At 43.7% G+C, this 27,500-nt stretch overlaps 1 protein-coding gene across 9 annotated transcripts in view; it reads right to left on the bottom strand.

The window, feature by feature from the left end:
- slc4a11 (solute carrier family 4 member 11) overlaps positions 1–27,500 on the bottom strand; it is a 62,979-nt gene that overhangs the window by 19,128 nt on the left and 16,351 nt on the right. For 5 of the 9 annotated variants that reach the window (XM_048228052.1, XM_048228054.1, XM_048228055.1 and 2 more), the window contains exons 2-6: positions 15,941–15,991; positions 10,972–11,094; positions 9,112–9,155; positions 7,153–7,381; positions 2,624–2,656 (exon numbers count right to left, since the gene is read on the bottom strand). In XM_048228052.1, the coding sequence (XP_048084009.1) occupies positions 2,624–2,656; positions 7,153–7,381; positions 9,112–9,155; positions 10,972–11,094; positions 15,941–15,991 (480 nt within the window). The remainder of the gene's footprint in view (positions 1–2,623; positions 2,657–7,152; positions 7,382–9,111; positions 9,156–10,971; positions 11,095–15,940; positions 15,992–27,500) is intronic. The other 4 variants (XM_048228059.1, XM_048228058.1, XM_048228057.1 and 1 more) reach the window with 2 other exon arrangements.

The following is a 27,500-nucleotide window of genomic DNA, read 5'->3' as shown; positions in this document are numbered from 1 at the left end:
GTAACATGTTTTATGCATTCAGTTGAAATGGATAAGCTGAGTTGCCACTTCACTAGATCCATATCTCCCCTCTGAGGACAGGATCTGGAAGGCCATGGGTCGGATAGGGTACCACCGCCCCACCCCCCTCTTCTCATATTCCTACAGATATAACCATTTATTTTGCAGCACGGGAGAGGTATGGATTTGATATATTATATTTACATAAGAGCAGATGCTTTTATCCAAAGCGACTCACAGAAAGAGAATAATATTCAAGCTACATTGCTAAGGAGACCTTGGCTAGGAACTACTACTGCATCAGTCAATACTAGTATAGAGAATAGAATATAAATAAATGAACATGTGCAGAAGTATATATGTGATGCGATCTAGGGAAAACCCTTCACATAGTGCACTCAAAAATACTTGATTTTTGCTCCGTTTCAACCCACTCTTGTAAAATTTCACCTTAAGATTCTGACACCATCCTGGCAACATTCTGAACACTATCCCCTAGCAAAATCCTGGATACCATCCTCCCAGTGGTGTAGTCTACGTGATACGCAGGGCTACGCAGTATACCCACTTAAAAAGCATTACCATCTCAGTATACCCACTAAAAATAGGCAAGGATACGTATTCACATTTGGGGTTGATCAAAGTATACCCACTACAGTTAACTAGACTACATCACAGTATACCCACTACAGCCAACTAGACTACATCACAGTATACCCACTACAGCCAACTAGACTACATCACAGTATACCCACTACAGCCAACTAGACTACATCACAGTATACCCACTACAGCCAACTAGACTACACCACAGTATACCCACTACAGCTAACTACTACCATCACAGTATACCCACTACAGCTAACTACACTACATCACAGTATACCCACTACAGCTAACTAGACTACATCACAGCATCCTCCCAAAATCTGGGATGTTGCTAGGATGGTATCAGAATCATAAGTTGGTAAAATTGCACCATGTGAAGGGTTTTCCCAGATCGCTTCACATAAGAATTGTATTTGTATTTGTGAATATAGGTGGTGTAGGCTCATGTAGATGGTCCTCTGTCGCGTGTGTGTGTGTGTAGCTACAGGGCCAGGCTACAGGTGGAGTTAGCGCAAACTGAGTTGGGCAGACTGGATGTTTACACCCTGCTCTGTCTGGTCTCCCGGCTGCTGCGCCTGAGTGAGATTTGGTACCTGGCCAGGACACTGCAGTAAGACGCATTCCTTTAGTCAAACTGGCTGCAGCACCCCCGCCACACACACACACACACACACCTGTGCAAATCACAGAAGCCTAACCAGTGACTGTAGGATTCTTCTAGCACATCCAGCCCCAACAAGCACTAACACTGATCTGGCCCGTAACTAACCCTGATCTACGACAGATCTGAACCTGTCTGTGCCGTCGGCTACTCGCTGCAGGGGAGCGATGCGCGCACTCTGGGTGGTGCTACCCTTGAAATTAATTACTCTGTTTATCATTAAAACATATGAAATTATGTCTTGAAATCATCATCAGAGAACTACTAGTTTAAATGTCTCAATCAATTTAGTGTAAGGATAATCCAACTACTCCATGAACATATTAAAATGAATCCAAACCTGAAATGTTTTGATAGCTTGGTACAGTACAATAAATACTCATCTGACTCTACCACTTCTCAGTACTGACATGTTCAGATCAAGAACACTGTGCATGTGTTGTAACTAAACCCAACCTAAAAATGTTTTAATGTACCAGTTTTTGCACATTTTCAGCCCTTAGTCTTCTGTCCATCTTGTCCAGTGATTTTAAGAGACAGCAGAGACGGGAAAGATCTCACTGTGAAGACTGCCTATTTGCCGGCACGGTGGCTTCTGTGTGAATGAGGCACGTCAGAGCCTTCCACCTGACTGGCATTTTCTCAGTGCTGAAAAGCCTATCCGTGGGTTCCTGTGTCACTCTGCTTTCTACGAGTTCTATCCGTGGGTTCCTGTGTCACTCTGCTTTCTACGAGTTCTATCCGCGGGTTCCTGTGTCACTCTGCTTTCTACGAGTTCTATCCGCGGGTTTCTATGTCACTCTACTTTCTACGAGTTCTATCCGCGGGTTCCTATGTCACTCTACTTTCTACGAGTTCTATCCGTAAAGATAGTCCCCCCCACCCCCACCCCGTCGCAACCTCATCACAGTCTCCGCTCATCACAACCTCATTAGGACTCCCTTGTGCTTGTCATATCTCTCTCTAACACACACACACACACTCTTTCACACACACTGTCTTGGCTGAGCGTAAACCCTCCAACTTGCTCCACTCAGTGAGGGGGATGGTGTCTCATCACCCCCCCCCTCCAGCTGCACCACATATGTGCAAGAGTCCATTACAGGCAGAGAGGAGATGGACCTGATGGAGTGGCTAGTCACTTTCAAGTGCCCATATTTGGCGTGGTGAATGTGTCCGTCTAACTGATAGGATGACACGATTAATGTTGCTGTGCAATGTATGTGTGTGTGTGTGTGTGTGTGTGTCTGTGTTTGTGTTTGTGAATGTCGGAGGAGGGGGGGGGGAGAGATGTGTGTCGACCCAGCCTTTACAAACACACCTGAAGTGATATTGATCAGTGACACATCTTACCGTTGTCACAGAAAATGAAGCTTTGAGACCTGTCTGCATAGAGAGACCACAAACACACAAGAGATTCAGCATTTGGAAACAAACACACACACACACACACCCACACACACATACACACACACACACACACACACACACACTTGCACACACAAAGCAAGAATAGAAAGACAGATATAGACAATATACAGTATACTGACACACACATACACAGTCATGCAATAATAATAATTAGGAATCCTTGGAGCGCTGACAGTGTTGAGAGGCTGTGCCACTGGATGCACCTCCACCCCAGTGTGTGTGTGTGTGTGAGTGAGTGTGTGTGTGTGTGTGTGTGTGTGTGTGTGTGTGTGTGTGTGTGAACACAGCAGCTGTTCCAACAGCACCAAGTTTCTCCTCTCCAGAAGAGTGGGGCCAGGGTGGCATGGCTCACAATACCATGCAAACAGTCATTAACGGCTATCAGGACACACACATTAACCGTCAAGGATGTGTGCAACGACACGCCCACACACATGCACACATACACACACACTCCAATTTGGACCACATACATAGACACACACAAGGCAACACACAATCACACCCTCACACTTTCTCTCACACACACACACACACACGCACGCACACACACACACACACACATTAGTGATGACGTCTGACAGATGCTAAAAGCCTTAATGGCTCTCTCTTTGGTCTCCCCACAATGTGGTGGAATATGATTAAATATTATTACAATGAATTTGCCTGATTGTCCCTCTATCATGACTGAACGACACACTGCTATTATACTACCGTCTAATTTGATTCCAGCTCTGATATGTGTCTCTGTGCCTCTCATCCAAACCCTCCACACACACACACACACACACACACAACTACCATCAGTACCTCCTGGCTGCCTCTCCTCACAGGTTTTTTGGAGGGGCACACCAGACCACATGTTTAATCACACATTTAATCACGGTGCATGTGGACTTTGAGTGTGTATGTGTGTGTGGATATGTGTGTGTTTCACTGTATTACATGAGAATGTGTGTGTGTGTGCATGGTTGTGTGTGTGTGTTTGAGAGAGAGAGAAAGAGAGAGAAAAAGTAAGTGTGCATATGAGCTACTGAATTTTTGTGTTAGGGTGTATGTGTATGTGTGTGTGGGTGTGTGTGTGTGTGTGTCTATAAGATGCTACATTTGATTGTGTTAGTGTGTGTGAGTGCAGAGATACTGGTCTTGATTGTGTTAGTGTGTGTGTTTGTGTGTGTGCCTGTGTGAGAGTGTAGAGATACTACACTTGATTGCGTTAGCATTTATGTTTGTTTGTTTGTTTGTGTGTGTGTGTGTGTGTGAGAGAGAGAGAGGGAGTGTGTGTGAGAGTGTGTGTGAGCGAGCAGAGCTACTGCATTTGATTTTGTGAGTATGTATGTAAGTACAGGCAGTGCTCCATAATTATATCCAGAATCCAAACTACTTTGCACAATAATCAGTTTCTCATCATTTTAATACCAAATTCATTAGCATAGATTAGAATATTCATGATGCAAGTGATTCTTATTGGCTCATTGGACTGCCTTGGTAACTAATCAGATCCAATCTCCTGATGGGAACGATGTATCCTAGCAACAGTGACAGTGAGGGGGCGGTGCCAAAGATTGAATAATTTATGTTTCCAAATAATTTTTTAAAGTTGTAATTGACGACTTGAGGATACCCCTTTGCTTTGCTTCGCTGAACTGTAGAAGCACACACACACACAAACACACACACACACACACACATAGTAACATTCAACTGAATTCAGCACAGTGCTTTGCAATTAGCTCTTTATTTTTCCTTCAAAACAATTCTTCACGATTAGATAAGTAATTTGGGATTTTCTGTGCGTTCAAAATATGATACGCATTTTTTTCTTGCCATAATCCGACTAATGCGACCATGTCCAGGTTCATTTGAATGCGTCTGGAAGTTGGCAGAGTACCCGGGGAATTGAGACACATTCGCTCAGGCGGAAATGATAAATAAAACCGTCAAAATTACACACGCCTCTTGCCTCTGCCAACCAGCTAATCTTCACATTTAGCCTTGAAACACACTCACACACACACACACACACACACACACACACACACAGACACACACACACACACACACACACACACACACAGGCGGTGCCGGTGCTCAAGACAGTAAATGTATTAGCACGTTGTTAGGTCATGAATATGTTACAGTTTTCCCTTTGATTTGGGACAGAGAAATTCTAAGGAGGGATTATGCAAATGCTGACAGACGGAAGCCAATGAGATCGATCGCATGTGACAAATAGGCAGGGAGAGAATTACCGCCCCCTTACTGTACCGAACAATCAGAGACCACCACATGTATCGTCTGTGTGTGGAGACGCATGCACTGTACATGTGTGTGTGTGTGTGTGTGTGTGTGTGTGTGTGTGTGTGTGTGTGTGTGTGTGTTTGTGTGTGTGTGAAAGAGAGAGACAGAATTTTCTGCACAGTAGGTGTACTTTAGAACAGCTAGTATGTTTGTGTGTGTGTATGAGTATGTGTGTTTGATTGACATGTCTCCATTATCACCTCACCACACACGCACCTTGCCAAAGTGACATCTGACCTAACAAAGCTCACACACACACACTTTTCATGTGGGGCGGACAGTGACACACACCCCTCCAACTATTTCACTTACTCTTTTTTTTCAACCTCTCACTTCTATCCTCTATCCATTCTCTCTCTTTTCTATATCCTCTCTCTCTATCTCTTCTTTCACATTCCCTCTTTCTCACTCTTTCGCTCCCTCTGTGATTCTGTCTCTATCGTCTCTATGCTTTAATCTCCTTCTTTGATATTTTATCTATCTCTCCTTTTTTATTAACATGTTTCTGTTTTTACTTTTTCCCTTTATCTTTTCTCTCTTTCTCTCTCCCTGCCTTGGGAGTTGAAAAAGACCTTGTCATGGTCTTGGGAGAATGTGCAAAACAAGCCAAAGCAGGCTGGAAAGCGCACAAGAACGCCCAAAATCCGCCCCCGCCAGCGAAAAGCTTCCATAAATTTAGCGTGCTGTCGGCTCTCTCAGCTGGGATGCCTGTATAGATGCAACAGAGAGGCACAGCACACACACACACACACACACACACACACACTCACACTCACTCCTACGGGTGTGTTCATGACAGCTGAACTACTTTTGTTGACACGCATAGAAAACATGAGGACTGCAACTGAATCGAAAAAATATAATATTTAAGACGCTTTGATAAAAGGGGTTGTTATGTAACTTTTAGAGGCTGTGGGAATCAAAGCTTTCTTTATTCATATTGCCTTTAGTTCCTTTCAGTAATTTCTTTTATCCTTTAAATGATGCTTTAATGCAAGTATTGTGAAGTGAGGGCCGGATGTACAGAGAAAGCGTTAATACCGAGTTTTACTATGCGCAGAAAGTGAACGCTGTGCTTTGCTATATTGCATGGAATTTACTAAGCTGTCACTTCATTACATAAACAGCACCCATTACCGGCCGTCCCCACCCCTCTGCAACCCTAACTGCGTGCCCACAGCTGAGTCACAAGCGCATTTAAATAGAGTTAACCAATTGGGAATGTTGGGAAATTAACATTCTAAAGAATATCTGGGTTCATTGAATTCAACATAGAATTTTAGAACCTTCAATTGTTGCGGATCTTAGAATGTTCAAAAACCTACACCTTTAAGGGTTAAATAGAGTTAACCAATTGCGGCATTAAAAAGAATCAAAGTTTAGCGATCATACACAATAATAAGATGTCAACAAGCAGCAACATACAGAGTAGGCCTAGTACCGGTAATTTTACTAATCTACTTTACTGCACGTAGACTAGGGCTATGACTTAACACCCTAGTCTAGCAGATTGGGAAGAGTATGTTGTGAAAGTGAAAATACTAGATAATAATATTAGAAAGGCAAACAAAAGTTAAGGTTGCTTTTGACATAGTACAATGAAGAAAACCGATGCTCTGAATACTGATTCAGCCGTCTCTAAAAGTTTCTCTAATTGACGCATTTAACTGCAATTTGGATTACACCTCTTATGAATTCATATGCATGACACGGAAAAGTGCAAATAGCCATTCTCAGCTCCCGCGACAGGGGTTCTGCGCTTGTTCCTCAGTGTGGCCTGTTTGGACATACCTCGCCATGTCGCGAATCAAATACGTCTGAGGTGGGCGCAAAAACGTTAGTACATCTGGCCTTGAGTTTTCTAACATCCACCTAACATGCAAAATATAAACTTCATTATCAACTCACACAAACACACACACACACACACACACACACACACACACACATATACAGATAAGCACACAGAGATACCCCCCCAACACACACACACACACACACACACACACACACACTCACTCACACACACACAGCTACCCCCAAACACAATCACTTACTCACACACAGGCCCGGAGATACAGACGCACGCACACAAATATACACACGTGCACACACACACACACAGCCACACAGACATCGAGATGACTCACCATTGACCTCCTGCGAGCCAGCGTCGGTGAAGAGCGAGCTCATGATCTCCTCGAAGTTGCAGGCGGGCTCGGCGGTGTGCGGGTCCTGCGAGACGTGCCGCAGCATCGTCTTGAGCACGTCGTCCAGTGAGGCCTCGTCCTCGTGCAGCAGGATGCTCGCCCGCTCCAGGAAGCCGTCCAGGTCGCGGTGCGCGCGCACCTCCTCCTCAAAGTTCATCAGCTTTACATACTGCAGAAAACACACACACACACACACACACACACACAGAGACAATCCTTATTCACATACATAGAGACACTGACACAGACATACAAAAATACACTGGCACATACACACACACATCCATCCACAACTACACACACAAAAACACTCAAATAAAGACGTATACATAAGCAATAAGCTCCGAGAGGCCGTAGGTTCCACTGATTTTAGAACAGCTAAGGGCCGTTGCAAGGCACGACACGCAGCGGAATCGTGGATCCTACGGACTCGAGTGGCTTATTGCTTTTCCGGTTTCCGGTTTAAACGTTCACAATCAATGTGGATAAGTGGTAATTAAAATGTATTGGACTTCAGTGTAGTGCTCAACAAAATGTCAACTTTAAAAAAAACTTCATTCATTTTTGTTTATCCTGAATTATTATTAGCTCAATGTTGTTTTCTATGCCACCGGAAATTCCTTAGGAACGCATGTTTGTTTCTGTAGCTGAACAGTCTATACCAAATTACACCAGAACAAGCATATAGGCAGGATTTACAAATGCATACACTCCTAAGGACACACACACACAAACACACATACAAACACACAATCACACTCTTTCTCACACAAAAACACACACAGGGATGACCACCACTCAGAAACGGTTTTTGACAAAGAAGGGATCACAGCAAATACTGTCTGTATGGGCCCATGCACTCAGAGGAATTAAACCTGCCATGCTGCACTATAGCTGAGATTAGGCTTTACGTGACTGTTTTGTGACTATGTGCTTTGTGAAAGCTGTGACTGCGACCGTGTTAGCCTGTGTTAACAGTAAGAGTATGTTGTGTGTGTGTGTAGTGTATGTCTCTGTGTGTGTCTGTGTTATGTGTGTGGGAGAGTACATTTAAACTGGCAGAGCTAGAAGGGGTTTATAAGTCCATGTATGTGTGTGCATATGTGTATGTGAGAATTTAGTGTGTATGTACTGTGTGTGTGTGTGTGTGTGTGTGTGTGTGTGTGTGTGTGTGTGTGTGTGTGTGTGTGTGTGTGTGTGTGTGTGTGTATGCATACTGCTCTGAGGATCTACAGGCAGCAATAGCAGAGATCTCAGACCACCGAGGCATATCCAGCACTAATGAGCGAGAGAACCAGAGAGGAGAGGAGAGGGAGGAGAGGAGGAGAGAGGAGATGAGAGGAGGAGAGAGGAGAGAGGAGAGGAGAGGAGAGGAGGAGAGTGGAGATGAGAGGAGAGGAGGAGAGGAGAGAGGAGAGAGGAGAGGAGGGAGAAGAGGGAGAGGAGAGGAGAGGAGAGAGGAGAGGAGGAGAGGAGGAGAGGAGAGAGGAGAGAGGAGAGGAGAGGAGAGGAGGGAGAGAGGAGAGGATAGGAGAGGAGAGGAGAGAGGAGAGGAGAGAAGGAGAGAGGAGATGAAAAGTGGGGAATGAGAAGAGAATAGAGTAGTAAGGGGAGATGTGGGAAATGAAGAGAGGACCACAGTAGATAAGGAAAGAGGAGGGGAGAGGAACGGAGAAGAGGAGAGATGAACAGTGCAGGGAGGCGAGGGATAGAGAATTGTATAGAAGAAGAATTAAAGTGGTAAAGAGTAGATAGCAAGAAAGTAGGAGGTGATTAGAGAAAGAGAGAAAAGAAAAAGAAGAGAAGAGAATGTGGAAAAGACATGGTGGAGGGGTGGAGGAAAGGAGAGAAGAGAGGAGATGGGAGGAGAGAAGAGGAGGAGAAGAGAGGAGGACTTACTCTCCTGGAGGTGTTCAGCAGTACACATCCATGGACGTCTGAATCTGGGGGGAGAAGCAGAGCAACGGGTGAGAACAGCGTCTGAACACAGAAGCACTTCAACTAATGAGATGTAATATAAACCCACCTAGATGAACACACAAAGAAACACACACACACACACACATACAGATGGATGAATACATGCAAACGCACACAGACACACCCACACGCCCAGGACATGCCATGGCATTTAAACACACCTTACATGCCACTGAAAAAAAAAACCCTTACCATGTTCTACAGGTTACTTAAATAAAAAGGCTCATTATTACTAAGAGATGTTGGTTCTGAATAAGAGAGGAGAGGCCCTGATCTAGCAGGTGGAATTATTCCGCCCCTGCTCTGACTCCTGCAGTCTCACTGCTCAGATTAGAGCGGCCGTGGATGGGATTAGGATTAGGGAGAGGAAGCCGGAGCGCAAAGTTGCCCATTTCAACAGGAGAAGTGCAGGGGGTTTTCACGGGAGGTGAGAGATAGCAACGTGTGAATGAATTATGTAAGCTATTCAGCTCCTTAAGTGCCCCCTATCGCTGGTGTCATTAACACACTATCTCCTCTTCTCTCCTTCTGGACTTGCTTGCTTCGCTTGCTCTTTTTTTTTGTTCTGTCTTTCTCTCTGTCTTTCCCTGCCTTCTCTTTTCCTTTTTTCCATTTGATCTCTCTCTTTTCTCTTTTGTCCTCCCCCTGCCCACCTCTTCCCTTTGTCTCGCTCTTAACCATTGTGAAGGTCAATGTGATCATTAGAATATGGATGAAGAGCGCTTGGCCAGTTTCAGCCTCTGCTGTTTAACGTTTCATTTACGATAGGAGCCCACATCAACAGGGTCACAGCACACGCACACACACACACACACACACAGACACACACACACACACACACACAAAGATTGTCCACCTGCACATGCAGGCACAGAGACGCACATTTGAAAATGTACACACGAAAGCACATAAAAGACTAGCACAAACAAAGCACAAAACAAGCACTACCATATTATAACAAAGACTATAATTGCTCATGGATGCATACAAAGACGACCATATGCACATGAATACACACACAGCAAAACACAGGAGCCCAGTATACACACATGAAAGGTATCTAAAGCGAGGAGCCTCTGCACCACATGGGCTGAATAAGATGACAGCACATTTAATCGTGCTCATTAGCAAAGATGTAGTCGGGGCACGTATTAAAGTGGGTTGATTTAGAGTGCAAAGATATGTGTTACTATAACCTTTAGGAGGAGTAATCAATAAATGTCCCTCTACAGTAGCCCAGTTATCACCTACACTTAGGCATGGTGCAGTGTGTGTGTGTGTGTCTGTGTGTGTGTTAGAGAGGGGGGGGTCCCAGGTGTGCTGAGTGACACTCATCACCTGTCACTGAGTGGGAAGGGGCACGTCTTACTGCATACACCTGATGCTGTTGCCAAGGAAACCATTGCTCTCCTGACCTCCTGGTTCTAGAAATAACAGCTGTAGGTCCCGATGTGTTCTACTCTCTCTCTTTTCTCTCTCTCTCTCTCTCTCTCTCTCTCTCTCTCTCATTATGCCCAAGAGTCCACATATAAACCCATATTCCACACACACACACACAAACGCGCACTGCGCATTTACTGCACAGCATAAAACGAAACACACACACACACACACACACACACACACACACACACACACACACACACACACACACACACACACACACATACACACACACACAGCACCCCTATGCAAATTAATTTGGTCTCTCTCTCTCTCTCTCTCTCTCTCTCTCTCTCTCTCTCTCTCTCTCTCACACACACACACAGGCACACAAACCTGTCCCCCCTGGGTGTGTCTGGTTAGCGTAGAGGTGGATGTCATCTCCAGAGGGTATGGGTGAGTCCTGGCCCTCCTCCCGTTCCTCGCTCCCATCCTCCGGCTCCTCTTTCTCCCGCTGTTCTGAGAGGACACACACACACACGCAAACAGGCAGGCACGCACACACACACACACACACACACACACACACACACACAAACAGGCAGGCAGGCACGCACACACACACACACACACACACACACACACACACATGCATAAACGCACACACACATATACAGGTAGGGAAGTGCACACACATATGTGCAAACGCACACACACAAACACACACACACACACACACACATACACACACACACAGACACACACACACACACACACATACAGACACACACATACACACACAAACAGTGTCAATCTTACACGTAAAAAAATTACTTCAATAATTAACTCCTCATAATTGTCACTAATAATTCTATTTCTCTATGCGCATTTCAATTCATGTTTAGCGGCTTTGCAGGTAGGGGATGCTGAGACTAATTATTAAATTACATAGGCTACATAAATAAATACAAGTGCTAAATTATACAATGGTTTATGGAAACTAAACAGACAGACTTGGAAACTGAAGATGGACACACCACGAAACTGAAAATATAGAAATAAGAAAAAGTCATTAAGCCTTGGGCTTCCTCTCTGAATGGAGCCCAAGAATCAGACAAAACCTTGTGCTTCATACTCAGACCGAAATATTTCATCATGAAATGAATACACCGACAATGTTGAAAGAGACCATAAAACGTTGACTAGATTAGCCATGTGGGATTTCAAAACAACCTTTGCAGAAAGGAATTTGAAACACCTTTCCTTGTGACATGGCGACAGGTAGCCTAAAGGTGAAAATCCCTCGATACGTCTTCATCCAGTCTTTCAGATGGCTGCATAATACCAAACTAGGTGATCAGTATTCCACAAATGCTTCTCATTCAAGTCAAAATGACATCAAAGCAACAACAAAGCCACTTGTAGGGATGAAATCATTCTAAACAGGCCTTGTTACACGGGGGTTTTATTGCACAATTATTGCACCGTTATCATTATTATCGTGTGCCTGTCCTTTTAAGACTGAGGGAGATGGAAATATGCCATCTGCGAAGCTTGTCTTAAACGCAGGACCATGTCAGTTTAAATGGGTAGCCGGAGTATTGCAGAACGCTACAGCATTCAATATTGCATTATTATATGTATAATATAGTATTGAGGTGCGGCCTAGAAGATGAGCTGAATAAAGCATGCTGCTACTGTGTTATCAGAATGTAGAAATCTGACATGACAGCATTAACTGTATTATTTAACTCCAGAGTGGAAAAAGCCCTTTTGGAGCCATTTCTTATACACTTGGAGTTGCTGTGATCATTTTGAGCTCAAGACTGTCAGTTGTCAGTGATGTGATTTGAAAAAAAAAAAAAAGGATTATTTCAGCCCACACAGCTGTCTGTCAGTGCAGGTTTCTAGCTAGCTAAACAAACAAAGGTAAATTAATAAATGCAGTAGTCTCTTCTTTGGTAGCTACCAAACACGATGGTAGATGTTTATCTTTTGAAACTCATGAAGTGGCTTCTTCATGGACTGAAGTCAAATATACCTGCTTGTTTTCAGTTAGCTGATGTTTGGGCATTGTACCTTCTTACAATAGCGATGTATCTAGCTTCTAAAGATAACTTGGTCTTGTCTATCAAACTAAATGTAACGTGTCTTCAGTTCCACAATGCTAGCTGTGGCTGATGGCTATCTCAACACATCACACTGGATTGGTCAGTTTAGGTGACCACCACGGCATAATGTTGTCTTTTCTTCTCATGATTACTGCAGGATGTCAGTCTGTATAAAAAGGCCTAGTGTTTTAAACACTAGTGTTTGCCTCAAGTGCCATTGTGATGAATTCCCACAAACGACCACCATTTTGGGCCTTCAGGGTGTGCAGATCTCCTTGGGGCTCCAGGGAGGGCTGGCAGGCTAGAGCCAACGGGACTGATGCATCGCGTGTATCGGCCGTGTTTAGCGCAGTGATATTCTCACGTTGATAGGAATAATCAGGGACAGCAGCAGTGACATGGCAGTTTTTCTAATGAGAGAGCTAGAGCAGTTTTTACATGGTGCGGAGCCTCCGGCTGAACAACACTGTCAACCGCTGGTGCCAAGTTATGAAAATAACTGAGGGAGTTCAGTCGTTACATCACTCCAAAACAGGGGGAGGATCACTGGAATCCGTCACCCCCCCACTATAGTTTCACAGTTACAGTTAAAATATGAAGCAACAGAGCCAGAGGAGCTGGAGTTCCATAGCTGACAAGTATAAATGTGTTCCTCTGCTACTGTTTGTATGTGTGTGTGTGTGTGTGTGTGTATGAGAGAGAATGTGTGTGTGTGTGTGTGTGTGTGTGTGTGTGTGAGGTGAGAGAGAGAGAGAGAGAGAGAGAGAAAGAGAGAGAATTGTGTTGATGGCGTTTCAGTAGACTGTGATGGTATTTCAGTGGCCAAGAGGACACAGAGCATCAAACAGACAAATTTATGTCTGGCTAATAAATCTAATGCCGCGCAGATCACGATCCCTCTAAAGGAGGTATTATGTGGGCTAGACAGTGTGAGGGAAAAGTGAGACTCTCGTAATGATCTTTTTTATAGCAACAAAGCAGTCCTGCTCCAGTTCAACTTGGTGATGCAAGGGGACACAGGGGCTGTCAGTGTTAAAACAGATGGTTAAGGAGCAAGGCAATCCCTCTCAGCCAGACCCGTGCGTCTCAGGTGACCACCACTTAGCCACCACGCCATGGCATTTCACTTAGTTCCTAGAAAGGTAGCAAAAACAAGAGGGTTGTTTCCATGGTGACAGACATGTCAAAACACCCTGTGTTCAGCAGCCTGGTTGTCACACTTTAGGAAATGGGCTTTAAACAGATTCGCTAGATTCCCCTTCATTTGAAAGGGGAAAGGTTCTAAACTGAACTGAGATGTGCCGTGAAACGGGTTAATTGTGCAGTTGTGTGAAAGGTCATCTAAATGAACCCCAGATCCCTATCAATTACTGAAATGCTACAGGGAACAATGTGGTGTCCAAGCTGTTGAATATTATCCTAATAACCACATTCTTAAAGCTTCTGGTATGAATGCAACTTGAAGACATGAACCCATGAGTCCTTTTAAGAAATGATCCCTCAGATTAAGTCAATCAAAAATAAGCTAAACAGCAATTTATTTCTATAGGGCGGAGTTAACATTAGAAAACATTCTAACAGACTTGTTCCACCCAGTAAAAAGCCTAGCCTAATCAGTATGCATCTACCATAGGAGTTTGTTTCCCTGCGTTGGCGAGTGCGCCATGTTTATCCACTAATCTCCCTTGCCACATCACTTCCCCCCTCTGATGTGCAACATGACTGTCTCTCTCTCTCTCTCTCTCTCTCTCTCTCTCTCTCTCTCTCTCTCTCTCTCTCTATATATATTCTCTCTCTCTCTCTATCTCTCCCTTTCTCTCCTTTCTCTCTCTCTCTCCTTTCTCTATATATATCTCTCTCTCTCTCTCTCTCTTTCTCTCTCTCTCTCTCTCTCTCTCTCTCTCTCTCCCTTTCTCTCTCCTTTTCTCTCTCTCTCTCTTTCTGCAGCATCGTAACCACAGCCAGTGCGCAGCGTTAACTTGAGCTTTAGTCTAATCACTCACAGCAGAGATGTTGCTAGCATCACAGCCTTGGGATTAAAACCTTGCTGTAGTTTCCCCTCTAGCGAGCCCACCAACGGCCACATCTACAAGCACTACCGATTTTAAAGAATGAAAAAGGTGTTTTATGAGTGCAGAATGGTTTAGATTGCAAAATCCCGTGAGTGGATGCTTGTAAAGTAAAAACAGTCTATTTTGGTATGCTTCAATGTCAGCAGTTTTAAAAATAACTTTTCAGTATCTGACTGATAGCGCAAGTTTCCCATCTGATCCCAACACCGACTGCAGGAACTGCACACGGATGAGGAAACCGATGATGTGCAAGTACATTTAAATCTCCCTTCATCACAGTTTCAACCAGCCGCGGTAATGGGCTTCAGATAATATCAGGGCAAAATCTGTGGTAGTGCTTACATGTTGAATCTAAACAATAAAACACTCCCCAGTTAGGCTACATTTTAAAGCGATGGTTCAGAGTAATTTCACCCTAGGGTCCTTTGCAACATGACCCCGAGCCAAACACCCTCCCAGAACCTGTTTTCCCTTGGTCGAACCCTGGTGTAGTAGCGCTGTCAGAAACGAATGAGTTTCTGCAGTTGGTAATGGTACCAACTTTTATCTCGTAAATTACCCCACTAATAATGCCCTGAATGGTACGAAACTTCTACAGTAGTACAACTATGTTCTTTACTCATAAACCGAGGCATTGAAAAGTTTGTAAATACACCAGGAGTTTATTTAAATAACTCTCTTGCCTGATGGATGGTACTATCTGCTACTATACCGCTGCGTCAACGTTACTTCGTGATTTGGGAAAAACCCGTAAAAGTCCTGGCAGGAAGCGATTACATCAGCGTTTTTATTTTTTTCAGAAGTGTTTACAACTTAGTGTTAACTAATAATTGTTGCAAACTGGTACTACGAACAAAATATTAGTGCATTCCTGGATCTACATCCTTATGCATGCTTCCTATTATGTAACTAGTAAATCTCTGCAGAAGAGTTTTAAGTTAGAAACTCACACACATTTATTGAGAAATGGACAAAAAAAAAAAAAAAACTCTGTGGTGAAATACCAGACGGTTGAGTACACATTTTCTCATATCTACAGTCACGCATAGTGCATGATTACATTATGCCTCATAACACCCAATTAAAATCTCCTGAAAAACTCATCATTCTTCTCATTCAGTGATTCTAATCCATTAACCCATACTAACACACACACTCAGACACACACACACACTAACTCACCCATCTCCTGATAGAAGTATCCATTCTTTGTCATCCCAGCTGAAGGAGCCTCTGTGTAAAGGGAAAAAAAGAACTTGTTTGTACAGTACCTGTAAATACGATAATGTGTGTGTGTGTGTGTGTGTGTGTGCATTTGGGTGTGTCTGTGTTTGAGTATTTGGGTGATTCTGAGAGCTTTAAAGCATCTTGCTCAAAAGAGAGCATTCCCAACACCGACAAACATGCAAGCAAACACGCATCGAAACTCTTCCACCAACACAAACACACACACACACACACACACACACACACACACACACACACACACACACACTTACACACGTGCACACCTGTGGTCCGTATTAATTTGGAGCTGTTTAGAGGGATATTTATGAGCTGAAGTCAGCCGTGACTGAGGTTCCTCTCTCTACACTCTCAGCTCTTAAAATCACACACACACACACACACACACACACACACACACACACACACACACACACACACACACACACACACACACACAACATACAAAACCCTCCCAGCTCTGTAACTTCTGGTTACACAATATGACAAAAACATGACAATTCAAAAATAACCCATCTGCGCACACCATGTACTGTAAGAAAATGCTTTTGTAGACCCGCCTCCCCTCACTCATAAAGGAAGCACATCAAATAACATGATGACATCATGCCATGTGCATTCACATTATATTCTCCTGGATCGTAATGCTGTTGTATGATAGAGAGAGAGAGAGTGTGTGTGTGTGTGTGTGTGTGTGTGTGTGTGTGTGTGTGTGTGTGTGTGTGTGTGTGTGTGTGTGTGTTTGTGTGTGAGTGTGAGTGTGAGTGTGTGTGTGAGTGTTTGAATGAGTGTGTGTGTATTTATGAAGGTGTGTGGTCTAGTCTGGCTAAAACCAGTTTTGGTTCCTCTACCTTGTGTGTGTGTGTGTGTGTGTGTGTGTGTGTGTGTGTGCGTGCGTGCGTGCGTGCGTGCGTGCGTGCGTGTGTGTGTGTGTGCATGTGAGTCAGTCTGTGTCCAGTCCAGTATGCACGTGAGTGTGTGTGTAGTGTGAATGTGTGTATGAGAATGCAGTGTGTGAGTGTATTCTTGTCCATCAATGTGTGTGTGTGTGTGGGCAAGTGTGTGTGCGTGCGTGTGTGTGAGTGGTTCCGTCTGGTTCTCTGGCAGCTTTGAGATGTTTTAAATCTGCTCTCTTATGACAGCAGCCTTTAATCCAAGGAACACAAAATTCACATCCCCCCCCCTTTCCTACACAAACACACACAAACACCACATACACACACACACACATAAAGATGTCTAACATCAGCACTAATAATCAGGCAGCTCTGGCTCCTAAAGGCTAAACAGAGAGAGAAAGAGAGAGAGCACAGAGAGAGAGAGAGAGAGAGAAAGAGAGCACAGAGAGAGAGAGAGAGAGAGAGAGAAAGAGAAAGAGAGCACAGAGAGAGAGAGAGAGAGAAAGAGAGCGCAAAAGAAACATTTCCCTCTAGTCTGGCAGCTCTGTCAGAGAGTCTGCTGCTGATGTCTTTGTTTGAAAAGAGGGCAGCAGAAATATAGTCTGATACACACATCACCAAACTCACATGCCATAGCTGGCATACCACATTCATTTCTGCTCTTGTCCTCGCACTCACACGTATGCTTCTTTTCTCTGTCTCACTCTCTCTTTCTCTCTCTCTCTTTCTCTCTCTCTCTTTCTTTCTCTCTTTTCTCTTTCTCTCTTTCTCTCTGTCTTTACTCTTTTGCTTGCAAGCTCTCTTTCATATGCTCATCAAACCACAGCACACCGCTCCTCAAAAAGATCAAAACGAAAGAGAGAGACAGAAAGAAACAGAGAGAGAGAGAGAGAGAGAGTTAAAGAGAGAGACATGGAAGGACTGGAGGAACAGAAGAAATGAAAGACAGAAAAATAGACAGAGAGGGACAGAAAAGCGTGATTGGGAGAGAGAGAATGAGAAGAAAGAAAAAGACTCTGCATGTTTGCCATTGATTTGATGTAATTGTAGTGATGTTTTTTTCCATTATAAATTACTAATTAATCCTGTAACTGCAATTGGCATTACTCTCCATTAAGTGTGAATAATTTATTCATATGAAATCCTACCCCCAGGTTTCTCCCGTATTTCAAGGTCATCTCCTGTTCTTCCTTCTTTATTCCTCCTGGGAAACCTCCATAGTACGCATGACCATCAAACTTCCCTATATCACGCACCTATTAGCATTGCATGTTGGCGGATGGTGTACGAAATACATCCTACACATACAAAATCAAATCACTCACTTCCTACAATTTCAACCCATCATAAAACCCGGCACCCCAATGGCAAGGGGTGTACAGTATGTGTACTTCCCAGCTACTCACGTACGCAAGCAGGCTAGCTGAATGCTAGCTGTTGTCAAATAGTTAGGGAGGAAAAATAGTGATTGATGGTTTCACATCTGAGTGTCTGCACATAAATTGTTATTAAGTGTTGTTGATAGTGTTGTGTCCTCAGAACGTAAAGTGACAGCAGATCACGTTTTGGAGTCACCAGGTAGCAGGTGGATTGTACATAAACTAGCATACAGCGCACCGCTTTGGGTAAGATAAAAACTACCACTGAAATGCAGTGCTGCATCTGGAGTAAAGGCTACAGTATGCAATGTGTTCAGTATGTAAAGGCTACAGTATGCGATGTGTTCAGTATGTAAAGGCTACAGTATGCGATGTGTTCAGTATGTAAAGGCTATAGAATGTAAAGGATTTAGTATGCAATGTGTTCAGTATGTAAAGGCTATAGTATGTAAAGGCTATAGAATGCAATGTGTTCAGTATGTAAAGGCTATAGTATGTAAAGGATTTAGTATGCAATGTGTTCAGTATGTAAATGCTATAGTATGTAAAGGCTATAGTATGCAATGTGTTCAGTATGTAAAGGATTTAGTATGCTATGTGTTCAGTTTGTAAAGGCTATAGAATGCAATGTGCTGTATGTAAAGGGTGATCATGATGCAGGGCATGGCTAGCGTTTCAAACTGCATCAGAAAACAGCACATAGTAGCATATCAAGAACAAGTAGGCTATAGAGTTCAAACAAGTATCTAAACCCTTTCTCTCAACCAACACCCCCACCAGAAAAATCTCCATTTTGAACCCCCCTCCGCGCACACACACATACAAACACACTCTCGCTCACACACACACACGTACATAATAATCATTGTGCACACAATGTGCTCTCTCAAACACAGACGTGTGCATAGATATGTGTGAGTCACACAACCACGTATGGCCTTCATACACACTTTACACTTCACACACAGGCATGCTCTCTCACACTCAACTGAATGCACACCCATGCAAGTTCACTCTAGAACACACACACACACACGTGCACACACACACACACACACACACACACACACACACACACACACAAACAGATTAATATTGGATCCTGCAAACTAGCTCAGAACAGGAAGTGCTTTTTCACCAAACAGGAAGTGAAAGATGGCAAAACCAGTGTGACTGTGTGTGCTTGTGTCCAAGGGCGTCTTTGTTTACTGGAGTAGGGTTTTTTTGCCGTATGCTGTGAAATGTGTCTCACTGTCTTGTGTGGCAAAAATGCATGTGCGTATGTGTGTGTACCAGTGTGTGTGTGTGTGTGTGTGTGTGTGTGTGTGTGTGTGTGTGTGTTTGATTAACAGTCAGGAGTCTTGTTTGCGGTTCGGCTTAACACTAGACAGCTACAGTCACATCTGCTCAGCGCATGCAACTCTCTTCCTTCCGACACACACACGCAAAACACACAACCCCCCCACCACCACCACACACACACACACACACACACAAACACACATAACCTCTCGTGCCAAAAGCACGCAGCACATGCTAATGTCTCTGGCTCTCCCTCTCCGTCCTTCCGTCTCCCTCTTTCTCACTCACTCACCATTTCTCACCTTTCATTACATCACTTTTCCCTCAATATTCTCTCTCAATCCCCCATTCTCTGTTCCTCTCTCTCTCTCTCTCTCTCTCTCTCTCTCTCCATCTCTCTCTCTCTCTCTCCATCTCTCTCTCTCTCTCTCTCTCTCTCTCTCTCTCTCTCTCTCTCTCTCTCTCTCTCTCTCTCCATCTCTCTCTCTCTCTCTCTCTCTCTCTTTTTGTCAGTCAGCCTCCCCTTTCTGTTTTCTCTTCCTCCATGCGTCTAGTCCCCCCTCATTTCTTTCTTTTCCTCTTTCTCTCCGTTTCTGTGATTCCCCAATTCCTCTTCCCACTCTCAATTCTTCTCTCTCTCCATCTCTCCATCTCTCCATCTCTCTCTCTCTCTCTCTCTCTCTCCATCTCGCTCTCTCTCTCTCTCACTCTCTGTTCACATGACTGGGCATGCAACATGAATGATGGGGTATGGCTGAGCCTCCTGTCAGCTGGGTAACTGAGAGGGACAGAAAGAGAGAGAGAGAGACAGAGAGAGAGACAGAGAGGGAAAAAGCAGGAATGAAAGAATAAAGAGAGTGTGTGTGTGTTTATGTGTGTGTGTGTGTGTGTGTGTGTGTGTTTGTGTGTGTTTGTGTTTCTGTCTGTGTGTGTGTGTGTGTGTGAGAGAGAGAACGAGAGAGAGAGAGAGAGAGATAAAGGAACTAAGTGGTGACTTGGCAGCTAGTGGTGTCTATTTAGTGGCATTAGCTGTGCTGTCATCCTAATGATGAGTGGGGTGGGGGGTGAGTGGGAGAGGGGGAATAAAACTTTAAAAACATGTAGCACAATTATAGCGGGCTGGAGATTGGTACACACACAACCAGTATGTGTGTGTGCGAGAGAGAGAGACAAGGGTGTGTGCCCATGCACGCACATCTGTCTAATACTCTCAGACAGAGATAAATGTGTTCTCCATTTTAGAACCGCAAAGACAGTCATGTGGCATATGACAAGAGCACGATCTGGACACCGAGGTGGCCTGTCTGTCTGTGTGTGTGTGTGTGTGTGTGTGTGTGTGTGTGTGTGTGTGTGTGTGTGTGTGTGTGTGTGTGTGTGTGTGTGTGTGTGTGTGTGTGTGTGTGTGTGTGTGTGTGTGTGTGTGTGTGTGTGTGTGTGTGCATGTGTACTGTCTGTAGTTGTGTGTGTTTTTACACCCATTTAGAATTCAGAAAAGAGAGAGTGGACACCGAGGTGGCCTGTCTGTCTGTGTGTGTGTGTGTGTGTGTGTGTGTGTGTGTGTGTGTGTGTGTGTGTGTGTGTGTGTGTGTGTGTGTGTGTGTGTGTGTGTGTGTGTGTGTGTGTGTGTGTGTGTGTGTCTGTGTGTACTGTCTGTAGTTGTGTGTGTTTTTACACCCATTTAGAATTCAGAAAAGAGAGAGTGGATTAGAACAAGGATTAAAGACACCTCTCCACTGCAGAAAGACTGCATCACACCCGGAGAGAGGGGGATAGAGAGGGAGGGAGAGAGAGAGAATGAGAGAAGGGAGAGAAGGGACGAAGCAAGAGGCTGAGAGAAAAGGAAAGAGAGCGGGGTGGGCAAAAAAGGGATGAGGAGAAAGAGTGAAAGAGAAAGAGGGATGAAAAGATAGAGAGATACAGAGAGAGAGAGAGAGAGAGAGAGAGAGAGAGACATATGAGAGAGATTAATGGTGCTCCCCGTTGCGTTTTAATGTCACTTACAGTCCTGATCTATGTAGGGAGGGAGGGAGGGAGAAAAAGAGGGAGGGAGCGAGGGTGAGAGAGAGAGAGAGAAAGAGAGAGAGACAGAGAGAAAGAGAGAGAGAGAGAGAGAGAGAGAGAGAGAAAGACGGGCAGACAAACGAGGGGGGGTGCATATGAAAGAGATTAATGGTGTTCCCCGCAACATTGTAATGTCACTTACAATCACGCATGAGAAAGAGAGAGAGAGAGAGAGAGAGAGAGAGAGAGAGAAGAGAGAAAGAGAGAGAGAGAGAGAGAGAGAGAGAGATACCATGTTTTTTGTTGACTAATTCTGCCTGCAGGCTGTTTGGCACACGTTCCTCAAGAGTCTGTGACTGGTTAGAGAGAAAGAGGGAATTCCTCCACAGGATCACAAACAACACACACACATACACACACACACACACACACACACACATATACAAACCTGTTGAAACGGAGGTCGTTACAGTGAAAGGGCAGGTGATAGTTTCTCTGCTGTGCTGCTTTTGTGAGTGTGTGTGTGTGTGTGTGTGTGTGTGTGTGTGTGTGTGTGTGTAAGAGAGAGAGAGACTGTGTGTGAGGTCTGTTTTTCTAGCTATCCTGACTTTTCAAAAGACACCACAGACAACAGTAATTATGCAAATGATCACACAGCTATGCATGGCCACACACACACACACATATTCACAAATACACACACACATACACACACACACAAACAAACAAACACACAAACAAACACACACACAAACACACATAAACAGAAAATGAAAGGAAATTGAAAGGAAACAGGAACAGACTAAATATCCTGAAAGGCAAGACAAGGTGGAATTCACACCTGAGTAATCCTTACATGGGTTACACAATGCTCATGTGCCATCACGCACACACACATACACACACACACACACACACACACAAACCTTCCCAAACCTACAAACCTACCGACAGCATCTTTCCTGATAAAACATACTGACCTTGCCTCCTGATTCTCCTCTGATGTGTCAACACACACACACACACACACAACATAACAAAAATCCACTCTGCAACCCCCTCACACACACACACACACACCCCACCCTCTCCACTAACCCCAAACCACACTGCGTAGTAAGGATTAGGGTGTCTGGGATGTCAGCCCGGGCAGTTTGGTGCCAACCTATTCATAGCACATTTTTCTCAACTCTCTCTCTTTCCCTCTCTCCCTCTCTCACTCACACACACACACACTCCCAGTGTGTGGCTGGCTGCATCAGTGTATTCAGAGTTCAAACATCAGGGCGAATTTGTATATCAAAGGGTGGAGATTTGAGGAGACTACTCTGAACCAGCCTGTAGTAGTTCCTCTCAGGATGTACAATTTTGTTATGTCTTTTTTTTCCCTTCTTCATTAATTCATTATTTATTAAACTGCCGTCGCCCCGGCAGAAGTTTCCTCCTAATATAGTGGATATTCATGAGGATTAGTTCAGCTAAATAGTATTTCTCTTTCACCTCACTGACAGGTCACTTTCAAATACAGAAGTATGTAGCTTAATACGAAATGTAGAAAATCCATTTATTACTCCCATTTTTCCCCCCATAGAGGCTGGTAATCATCCCCCATCATTTCACCTCTAAAAACCTCCGCCTTTAATCAAAACAGATTAATCAGTCCTTGTCCATGGAGGCTGTCTGGGGTTGTTTTGCATCTACCTGAGGTGCATTCCATTTGCGGCAACCATGTTTTTTTTCAGAACGGAACATTCCATTTCAATGGTAACGGTAAGCGTTCGCCTATGTGAATTTGAACAGTTTTTAGGTAACTTACACGGATCAGCAGCTGTGTCTACTGTATATCACAACTAGGGCTGTCACTTTACGTTCGAAAATCGATTGCACAATCAATTGGACCAACACAAGTTTCGAAAACTAAAACAGGGAATCGATTTTAACCAAATATTTACACTATTAATTTTAAACGAATTAAACAAATAAAAAAGATAGATGTAACAAAATTTACAAACAAGAATATAAGAATATAAAAGAATTCCGAAGTGCAGTAAGCATTGCGAAAGCGAAAAAGAAAATTCCCACCAATTTTACGTACCGGAAACAACTGTTTCAATCAGCTGCTGTGCTGCTCGTGTTTTGCCAAAAAATGGAGGACAACGCGATCAACCTGTGCGACATGTAGAGAGACGAGTGAAAAACTTTGATGTGGAAGTACTTCGGATTTTTGGTATATCAAACTATGGAGAAGAACAAAGCGGTAGGCTATGCAAACTGTGCAATCGAGTTCTCACATGGCTTAAATTTGTTTGACATTTCTAATCGTAAACACAGACACAGCTACGTTGAAGCCTGCAGTCATGTTTGTCACTGATGTAATGGCAGTCCACTCGGCTTATTGTTTTTCAAGAATGTTGCACTCCTGTTTGTCATTGTGCACGAAACTTCACGCCAATAAATCATCAGAAATATTGCAAGCTTGCGTCTACAAGTGCCCTCTTTATGTTCGTCCTAATGCCTGTTAGTTGTTTGTGGATTGGCCTACTGTATATTTGGCGTTGAAAATGGAAACGTGTTTAGACATAAAAAATCGATTTTACAATCGATTCAATGAACACTTATGTCTCAAAAATCGAACAGGATTTTTTCACAAAAGTGACAGCCCTAATCACAACATAAAAATATTTCATGCCATGAAGCTCTGTATACTGTTAGAAAATGTAGTATACTGTTAGAAAATGCATGTAGCCTATAGCATATGAATGTAATGATTTTTATGGCCAAATTCTACATACAGACAACTACTATAAAGTCTGATTAATGCCTTACATTATGTATGCTCAATTACACTACCGTGTGTGTGTGTGTGTGTGTGTGTGTGTGTGTGTGTGTGTGTATGTGTGTGTGTTTTGTAATCCCCACATCTAAACACGGACCATATAACACGGACTTAATAAAATTACACACACTGAGGCTTTGTCTCTTGTCTAACTCTCCCAAACAGCCCCAAATAAAGCCCATTTGTATTCCCTTAATTTGTAGTGCAAAGTGCCATTTCATGGTGGATTGATCCCCACATCCAAACATGGACCTTGAAAGCTGAGCCATGCAAAAGAAAAGAGAGAAAGAGAAGGAAAATAGCAGCTTTGTGTCTTTTCCAACAAACTTCTGATAACTCTATATTTAACCTCAAATTAAGCCTATTTTTATTCCCCTTACGCCTGCCGAAAAAAAGGTCATATTAAAGAACAAGCCTGGCCATGACCAGCACGGCCAACATGCCGTTATCTATTAGCGAAGTCGGCAAGCCAATTATCCGGAACCCTCATTGCTACTGACACGTTTCTCCCTGAGCATCTTACAGTAGGGGAGAGTAATCAATATCTGCTCTACCTCACGGGGAATCCCATCTCAGGCCTCCAACAGCTGAGCCACATTAATGCATCTGCAGCCTTTCCGCTATCTTTCTCTCTACCTCTCTTCTTTTCTCTTTCTCTCTCTCGCTCTCTTTACCGTCAGCCGAATCGAGCTGCACGCCGCGCCGCACCGCGCCGTGCCGTACCGCACCATACCGCGCTGGCTCTCCGCGGGAATGACTGCTTCGACTGAACACTCACTCCTATCCTGTATCTTCTCCCGCGTTCCACTTTCTCACGTTGGCGTGTCATCCATGGCCTCCTTCAGAGAACAGATCTCTGGGATCAAGAGACCAATGCGCGAGTTAATAACGCACGAGTGTTGATATAACTACCTGGGTGTCAGCTGTAAAGACATGATTAATGAGGTACCTTCTGTCACTTGCAGGTATGATAAGCTTGTTAATTCATTTTCACACACCCACAGCTGCGTAAAATGATTATAGAGAACAGTGTGATAGCAATTCTATACATCAGGCTACCGGGACTGACTGTGGCAGCCATTTGCGATTCTGTTCTATTAGACTCAGCATGTCCCTCGCCAACGACTGTGACACTGTACCCGTTCTCAGAGTTTCCAGAAACCTAGTCGAGCTCTCGAGAGACACCGATATAATTAATAAATATATAAATACACCTGAGGCATAGCGACCCACATAGCAGCACACTAGAGCAGATCGGGCCGTGATCCTGTACTGATTAGCTGGTTCTGGCTCAGTTCGGGCCTAGATCAGGGCCAAGTCTGTCAAACAGTCGCCGCATATCTGGGACACAGAAGAGTATGGGGATACAGTGATATCTGGGAGCGAAGCCCCTGACATACAGACATAACCTGAAGGATCAACACATGTACTTCTTCCCCCGACAAAGATGCATATTTTTTTATTTATTTTAGAAAATATTTCCAAAATAGCTATTAATGTTAGCCTGGGTAAACCCAGACAAACCTGTTTTTGCTCTGCAGGATTCCATTGACACCCATTTTATTTTATTTATGAATAAAAAAAAATATTTTACGACTTCCAGGGACTTAACTAGCAGTGAAATGAAACTGATATCATTGCTTTTAAGTCTTACCAAATCATTTGAAGTGTGATCGAAGTGTAAACAAAGATTTTAAATGCAGTTGTTTACTCAATTCCAAAGAATACATTCCTGGGTTTTTGGTGATTAGGAAATGGAGATCAATGGGCTCCTTTCCTGACCAACTTGCAGAACAAATTCAAATTTGCTAACAGATTCGTCTGGGTTCACCCAGGCAACAATAACATCGGAGCTGAGGTGTTATCCATGTCTGTCCTCGCGTCCAAATAATTTGTCTACCAGCCGCCACAACACACTCAGTACACAGAGCTTTTACAGGCAATTGTCTCTGTCATGCCGTCAGCCAAGTGAAGAGCACACACCCTTCACTTTGCACTGGTCCGTGACACTAAAACTACCCCCCACACACAACTCCACCACACTATACCCTATGCTACTTCTCTCTCTCTCTTTCTCTCTCTCTCTCTCTCTCTCTCTCTCTCTCTTTTCTCTGACTCTCTCACTCTCTATGTTTGTCTCGGCCACATTCACTTCCGTCTCGCCCTCTGCCTTTGAATTCTCCGCCCATACGCCCTGCCTTCCTCACTCGCACCTCATCAGGCAAAGGAAGATGACTAAGCCTTGTATGTGAGATCAAGTCGCTCGTCTAAAATGGGCTCTTCTCCTCCGTGACCTTACACCTCTGCACGTCTCTCTCAGGCTACGTTTGTCTTTCTCATTCTACTCTCCTCTTTTTCATTCTCTCGCTTGTTCTCTCTTTGTCTCTTATGATCTTTTTCTCTCTCTCACTCTCTCTCATGAATGTAGTCTTGCACAATGCACCAATACAAGAAAGGTATCGCAATACCCTGAAATTAAAGATGTAATGCCCTGTATTTGTTATCAGTGAAGAAAAATAATTGTTCTGTTGTCTAGGCCTATTCTATTACTTCTATTAATGATGTTGAAGGTTTTTGCCATGGTTTGGCCATCCCTTTTGGTATCGAGATTGAGGTCATAATTTTGGTATTGTGACAAGTAGAATGGGTATAGGCCACATCCAAACCACCAGACGCTTTTCTAAAATATGTGTTAACACCACACCCCTGCACACCGTCAAAAGTGTTGTTAATGTAAATTAATCTAATTTTCTGAATCTGTAAAAAAACAAAACAAAAAAAAATAGAGAAAACGAGTTCCATCAACATAATAAATTGAACCTCTCAGGTAAATATTTGTTGCATCTATCAAATCCTGTTAGATAAGATAAAGTGATAAATTGTTAAATAAAAATTAAAAAAAACTTGTAACAAAATAACTGCTGTTTATCTAAACAAGCCTGTGGTGCTGTTAAGGAAATTTTGTTTATTTGTTTGGTGCCTATCTATCTTCCCCATTTTATGGTTTGTGCAATCATCACTGATATGTTTCCTCTAAATGATGCATCAAAGCATCTCTCTCTCTCTCTCTGGTGAATGTT

Source organism: Alosa alosa, chromosome 19, assembly GCF_017589495.1.
Source record: "Alosa alosa isolate M-15738 ecotype Scorff River chromosome 19, AALO_Geno_1.1, whole genome shotgun sequence".
Lineage (NCBI taxonomy): Eukaryota > Metazoa > Chordata > Actinopteri > Clupeiformes > Clupeidae > Alosa > Alosa alosa.
Note: the sequence above shows the minus strand (reverse complement) of the source record. Positions and strands in the feature narration are given on the sequence as shown.